This window comes from Cajanus cajan, chromosome 5 (genome assembly GCF_000230855.2).
Source record: "Cajanus cajan strain Asha chromosome 5, NIPB_CcT2T_4, whole genome shotgun sequence".
NCBI classification, from domain to species: domain Eukaryota; kingdom Viridiplantae; phylum Streptophyta; class Magnoliopsida; order Fabales; family Fabaceae; genus Cajanus; species Cajanus cajan.
In genome coordinates, this window is record NC_138521.1 from 42,869,817 (window position 1) to 42,877,167 (window position 7,351).

At 33.5% G+C, this 7,351-nt stretch overlaps 1 protein-coding gene across 2 annotated transcripts; it reads right to left on the reverse strand.

The window, feature by feature from the left end:
* Nucleotides 1-1,311: 1,311 nt before the first annotated feature.
* On the reverse strand, nt 1,312-4,700 carry LOC145958313 (multiple organellar RNA editing factor 8, chloroplastic/mitochondrial-like). 2 transcript variants are annotated; one of them, XM_083075241.1, is made up of 3 exons: nt 4,105-4,700; nt 3,951-4,016; nt 1,312-2,787 (listed from the first exon to the last, which is right to left on the reverse strand). In XM_083075241.1, the coding sequence occupies exons 1-3, from the start codon at nt 4,184-4,186 to the stop codon at nt 2,711-2,713; spliced, it is 225 nt and encodes a 74-aa protein (XP_082931367.1). In that variant the 5' UTR covers nt 4,187-4,700; the 3' UTR covers nt 1,312-2,710. The 2 variants fall into 2 exon arrangements, 1 of the variants encoding a protein (XP_082931367.1); XR_014434051.1 differs by lacking the exons at nt 3,951-4,016; nt 4,105-4,700 and adding an exon at nt 3,118-3,944.
* Nucleotides 4,701-7,351: the final 2,651 nt, after the last annotated feature.

The following is a 7,351-nucleotide window of genomic DNA, read 5'->3' on the forward strand; positions in this document are numbered from 1 at the left end:
ACCTCTGAGGCTACACTTTCATAAATTTTAAACTTGAGGAAGCTTTTTGGAAGTCCTATGGCACTCTATAACAATGCCTTTCAAACACTCAAGAAAACTTTTAACTAGAAAAACTCCTTAAATCCTTGCAAAGGTGATGGACCATGGGCCAAGGGCCCAATTACTCGAGATATAGCTAGGAGCATATAGGAATGATTGGCTAGCTTGGAGGTTAGTGGGCTTTCTAAGTCAAAGATACTCTTCATGTGGGCCATCACATCTTGAAGAGATGGTCTAGCTCATTTGTATATAGTAGTTCTTTGTATAGGTTCATTTTGCCTTTGTATTTGTGAGGTACTTTCTTTCTTTCATTATAGGATATTCCTCTGAGAATTTAGGAGATGTTACTTGGAGACTTTTGCTACATTTGACCTTGTATTAATGGTCATTCATTTTTATATTTTCAGTAGTAGAAGTAGGGTGACAAATAGTAAGGTGTGTAGGTGCAACTAGTAATTGGGCTAGAAGTGGGCCTAGGCCAAATTTTACATATTGGACTTGTTTTCCTCCATATTTTTCTAAAGAATTGATTTAACTAGGTCTCACCACCATTTGGTGAACCTAACTAAACCAATTCCAAGTTTTTGGATTGGATTAAATGTGGGAAATAAAGCCAACGTTTCCTAGCTTATCTTCTTGGCCGAATTGGATAGCTTCTATACACTTGGGAAGCTTGTGCTACAAGCTTCTAACTTAACTTGCTTTCCAAGCTTCTAAGTTAGAAGCTTGCTCCACAAGCCTCCTAAACCAACTAGGCCAGTCAAGTTAAGCTAACCATGATTCTCTTGAACCATAGTTAGCCTAGCTTGCACCACAAGTTTCCCTACTCTATATAAGTCTTTTTCTTACCTTTGTAATCACTTTTGATGATATATGATATTAGAATTCATAAAATTCTCTCTCTTTCAAGAGTCCTAGACCGTGGAGAAAACCTTCTCCTTAAGAACCTTCACAAAGGAATCCTTCCTTTGTGCCTTGGTTCATCAACTCTTCTTCTTTAAAGAAGATAGACGTGCCATTGTTGCTTCCTTTCAAGCTTTTGGAGCTTGAATTTCATAATGCGAAGGTCCTTGTGATGGCTCAAGAGAAGATTGGACATTGAAGATGGAGCTAGGAGGAGTACACCAATCACTTCTCCAAGTTTTGTCCATCAAAAGGCTAAAGGATTTCTTAACCCAAAACTTTCTTAACACTATTTTGAATTAGTCATAAAGGAGTTAGAGAGAGGGAGAGAAGTGTATTATTCCCCTTGCTAAGGGGTTACTTATATAACCATCTAGGAGGTAAAATCCTTTGAGAATTGTTAGATGTGGGACTTAGTCCTTTGAGTTTTTTTAGATGTGGGACTAAATCCATAAAAATAAATTTTTGAGGTGCTATATAGGGTCTCTAGAGAACTCATTAGCCGTTGGATTGTGTTGATATTTTGATGGTATCTTCTCAAGACATTAATCTTTAACTTCAACGATCACTACTAGAAAAATTAAAATTAGAGAGGGAACAAATCCGTCACTAAATTTGATAAAATCCGTCACAAATCAATTAGTGACGGAATTTGTGACGGAAATGATTCCATCACAAAATTTGGCGTCACAAAATATTTAGTGACGGATTATTTTCTCCGTCACAATTAGTGACGGAATTATGGCATCACAAACAGTATAATTTCCGTCACTAATTTCTAATAATAAATGTTTAGAAATTAATAAAAATCCGTCGCAATTTGTGAGGGATTAAATCCCTCGCAATTTGTGAGGGATTAAATCCGTCACAAACTGTGATGACTTTAATTAAGTAGAATCTGTCACAATTTGCGAGGGATTAAATCCGTCACAAACTGTGATGACTTTAATTAAGTAGAATTCGTCACAATTTGCGACGGATTTTATCCGTCACTAACTGGGATGAATCCCTCACTAACTGTTGCTGACTAAATTTGAGGAAACCATTGTTTTTAAGAGTCTGGTAATCGATTACCTATACATGTAATCGATTACTAGACAATGAAAATCATATGTTCGAAATTTACTTATTAAAAGGTTCTCTGGTAATCGATTACCCATTTCTTGTAATCGATTACCAGAAGATGAAAATTCCAAATTTGAATTTAAACTTTACAACTTGAAACTAAACCGTTGTAATCGATTACCAAGTCTTGTAATCAATTACCAGAGCCTATTATTCTGGACTAAACAATAACATTTGTCTTCTGAAATTTAATAACAAGTAACTAAGTGTGCTATATAATCCTATCAGATGCAAACAATCATTGAAAAATGCGTTTATAGTATGTTAATGGAACAATTATTGATTCAAGATCTTGCGTATTTAATTTGTACAATTAATCAACTGTATATAATAACTTATTACTATTGTCCAACATATTATATTTTATTCTAAGACTATTCATGAACAATTGTTGACTAAAATATATTTTTTTTCATTCGAATACAGTGCAGAATAAAGTTTTTAGTAATACATAATACAAAATTATAATAAACTAATTTTTAAATTTATGTACATTATCACATTAAAAAAACTGTATGCTAATCTAAGATAGAGTTTTTTACTCAATAAGACAAGGAAGTTAACACTCAGTTGTACATTTTGGAAGATTTGTATTTCCTCCATGCTAACATTCCCCACAGCTACTCCCATGCAGAGCACCTTCTTAAGCTGGAATAGCCTTACTCTCATTAACCTTTGACTCGAGAGTTTCTTGGTGAGTCACAAGTGTTGGGAACTTCCCTACAAAGTGGTGCAAAATATCAGAATAAGGTTCAGCTAAAGCAATATTGAAATCAGAAACCCAAAATATAACAATTCTAAAAAGCAGGGAATCAAATTAAAAGCAAGGGATAGTAGAGCCAATTCAAAAGGATAACCAAAGCCACTTAAAAAAATTATGTAGTTAGTGTTTAAAAACATCCAAGTAAATAAAATATAGCGCAATGTGACCAGAAATTAACAAGAACACAACAATGTATTATGTGAACTGATCAGAACAAGCAAATCTCCAAGTACACTCTAGAACATCCAAGAGGATCAAAATCGTAAACCCAAAACAATAAAACGTGCCTGCCTTGTTGAGACCAGGTCCCAAGAGACGAGGAATTTGCTTGATCCTGCCACCATCTTGTTAAACAGCTGCTAGCAGTGCTATAACATTCTAAATTCTTGCATAAATAATCATTTGAAATGACAATAGTACTTGAAAGCAAACCAGAGAATAACTTGGAGTTCAAATTAGGTTAATAGGTGAGCTTCCAACACAACAAAAGTACCAATCCAATTGCTAGATGTTAAAAAAATTGAACTTGACAGTTAACTATGTGTACGTTTCACTTTTAGAGATGTTGCAAATATAGTTACTCGATCGTTAGATAATTGATATGCATAAAGGCCAAGAATTAATCATCCAAGTACCTAAAGTTACCTTTGAAAAATAAGCAATTTTCTAAATTTATGCTATCACAAACAAGCACATAATGCAACTGCTAGTTGTAGAATAAACTACAATGATACTCAACTCGAAGCTATAGAAAAAAGGAAAACTGTGTGAGGATGTATCTAATGAAAAAGTTATTTTGACTAGTGAGGGAAACCAATTTTAACCATACAACTACAAATGGATGATTGAAATTAATAGGTCACATGATCATCCCAAAAAGTACATGATTTTTATAATTTAACTTAATCACTCATGATAAAGATTTAATGGCCAATACCTGTTCCTGTCAATCACACACACAAAAATATCATCGATGTCTCTCATACATAGATGTATAGTTTACTGCAGTATCATAAGCTTGGCGGTTCAATATCTTAGACAAGTCAATTTCAAAATATGAGGCACCACTAGGCCCTAAGGTAACTACAATAAAGCACGGTGACATAACAAGAAATTTTACCTCCATAATCCTTCTCCTTGACATTCAAATAAGAATCAGGAACCACCCACCAAACTCCCGGCAATTCTGCATTTCCAAAAAAACCAAAAACCGAATAAACCCTCACTAGCACAAAACACATGCAAAACACTTAAAGCTCAAAAACAACATATACCTTTAATCTTGTAAGAAAGCTCTTCAGACACAAGCGCACCAAACGCAAAGTAGTGCCTAGTCGAAACAGAATATATCTTCATCCGGACTTCCTCTTCACTGCAAAAACCAAACCAACCACACTAAATAATCAAAATCCAAAACCCACAAGATGCATATTTTACATCGGTTCTACATCGGTTCTCTCACTATTAGCCAAATAGAAGTCATTTTCAATTTTTAGTTTTCTATTTCTACCTAACCCATGATTTTTAAAGTTAAAATACGAAAAATTTTGAATGGATAATTGAATTATAATAATAGTACTAAAAATCAATTTCTATCTTAGTATTGATTAAAAGTTTCCTCTGAGTATTATTTACCTATAGTTCCACCCAATTCAATAACACAAACATCAGCTGGCCCTTCTTTCCCATCAACTGGTATCTTTGCAACACGTTCTATCCACTCTTGGATAGCATCTTTAATGTGTGGAACAACCTACAAACAAAGGAAAAGCAAAATGAAATCAAGGCACCAACAACAATTACAAAAGCTTCAAAGAGGAGAAATCAGAATCAGAATGATTAAACATACCTGAACAGTCTTTCCAAGATAATCTCCACTTCTCACCTTCTCAATAATAGACTACAAACATTCATAATAAAATAACCATTAAGAAACATCAGGAACAGCTAGTTAGAAATATTAAATACGAATCATTCATAGCCTTCTAAGTTCTACTAACAGTTTAAGCTTTTGCAAAGTTAGGCCTTTCAACCATACAGTTAAGTGTCCAATACTTTACACCTCTGTTCCGCAGATTAAATTAATTTTCATCTCAAGATAGAGAGCCAGTGCTTTGTGCAAATTTCAAGTTCAAGCCCAAAAAATAGCTTGTGTTTCAGGGTGTGCTCGAGAAAATGAAACTTTCTTATAACCAAATTGGTATGGTGGGTGGGAACGGAGATGATAAACTTACGAGTCAACTTTCAATACAACTTCACTAAAAATTATCTATGAATTTTTTTTCTCCATTAAGATGTTAACCATTTTCTGAGAAAGCTATTAAAGGCATGGTAGATCTAATTAACAAGCACCCCGTTCTCCCCATTCCAATTTGAAAAATATCAACATAAAATTTACAAGTGAGTTCTTTCCAAGAAATTACCAATCAAGGAAATAAGATCGGTAGCTTCTATTTCTACTGCAGAATCAACAAGCAAATGTATGTCGTACGTTCCATTTTACATTGATTCAAGAAAGAAGAACGAAAAAAGCAAACATATAAATGACATATGCTACCTCAAGAAAGCCAAGAACTTAGAGTGCAAGAACAAATTAGGGCAAATGTCAGCACCTGGTGAAATTATAAAAAAAAATCCCAAAATAATTTGCAAGTTAACTTACAAATCTTTTACTTTTCCCTTTGGCGAAGAACTCGTGCAAGACTAATACCACATTTCGAGACAGCTCCTCGGAGAGGTTTGTGGATTTGGTGCACCACTCGCGAGAGCTCCTTCGAGACTGCGCGTTTGTGGATTTGGATGACTAGAAGAGCCTACGAGAGTGTGTGTTGAATGTCGCGAGAGAGATGCTGTCTCGAGAGGTTGTGTGCGTTTGTAGGAATCGATGATTTCGTCGCGGGTGGGGTCGCCTTCGGGCTTCTCCATGACGACGAGCCAGTGTTCGAAGTCGCAGCCGTCGAGGAGGATGGTTTCCTTGGGGGGCGGTTGGACCAGTTGGGGTTGGGGTCGTTGAGGGAGGAGGTGGTGGCGCGTGTGGAGAGGGCGGGGAGGAGGAGGCAGCGGAGGGAGGGGGAGGCCGCGAGGGAGATGCGGCGGAGGAAGGAGAGGGCGGAGAGGAGGGAGGAGCGGTGGCGGAGAGGGAGAGGGAGCGGGAGAGGAAGGGGGTTAGGGTTAGGCTTTTCTTTCAGCTTTCACTTATAAAACACTCTTGCTTCTAGAAAAATACTTGCTTCCTTACCACAACCAAAACTAAAGTGTGTAAAATATCTTATCTTTTCTACATTTTTTTTTTCATTTTTATTAACTCATCTCTTATACTTCATCCATGATTATTATTTTATTTTTCTTATAGTTTTATAAATTTTATTTTTAATTTTTACTTTTTATATTTGATAGCTAACTCTCTCCACAGGGATCTCTCAATGTTTAGGGATTCATTTATTAGTTCTAATTAAGTGGAATTGTTTATGCTTTAAGGAAATTTTATTAACTTTACCTTTGAAGAAGCAAATTTCACCTAGAGTGCCCAAATATTTTTCTCCACATTGTTAACTGCTAACTGCTAATGTCTTGTTCTACGGAAGCCGGCTGGGATGGAAAGATAGTGAATGAGTCGTACCAATGGGTAGAGAAGGTAGTGGCGTTCCAGCCAGAGGTGAAGCAGTGGCAATCCGCTGTCAGGGATGGGCTACAGGCACACCGCTGCTGATCTTCTCCAATTTCACCTAGGGTTTTAGAGGGAAACTAAAAATTAATTAAATATTTTTATCAAAGATATTGATACAGATTTTAGATTTTATTTACTATGTTTTATAATCAAAATAAATCCAATATTAAATCAAAACATAATAAAAATTATAACTAAAATTACAATAAATTTTCTAATATTAAATTTAGTCTATATTAAAATTAATTAAATATTAGTATTTAAGAAATTGTTACAGATTTTAAATATATATTTTAAAGTTTTTATTTTATTAAATTAATTGAAAATAAATTATATTTGATCACTTTTTAATAAAATAAGTGAATGATAATGAATTAACTAAAATTTTGAAATATATTTTAATTAAAAAAAATTATCAATACAATGACTAAAAGTATTATAATAAATAATGAAATTAAATAAATTAAATCTTATAATGATTATTTTTTTTATGATACTAAATTAAATATTCTAATTATTTTACAATAAATTAAAATGAAAAGATAATAAAATATTTTAACTGATACTTCAAATAAAATACATTAAAATATTATAATCAAAAGAAATCCAGTATTAAATCAAAAGATTATAAAAATCATAATTAAAATTATAATAAATATTCTGATATGACTCAATGAAGGGTTTCAAGATATCTTGTTTTCTTACTTTTTTTCCTTCATTTAGAAGCAATTAAAGTTAAAAAAAATAATTAAAAACTTGTAAATTATCCTTGTCACTTTTAAATCTAAATTACATTAATTTATAGTTTGTTTTTAAACATAAAAATAAAGAAATTAAAAGATATTATTTTATTA

Coding starts and splice junctions, on each gene's coding strand:
- LOC145958313 (XM_083075241.1), bottom strand. CDS start 4,186: ATGAAGATATATTCTGTTTCGACTAGGCACTACTTTGCGTTTGGTGCG. Junction 4,017..4,104: donor GCTTTCTTACAAGATTAAAG/GTATATGTTGTT, acceptor TTGGAAATGCAG/AATTGCCGGGAGTTTGGTGG. Junction 2,788..3,950: donor CAAGGAGAAGGATTATGGAG/GTAAAATTTCTT, acceptor ACCACTTTGTAG/GGAAGTTCCCAACACTTGTG.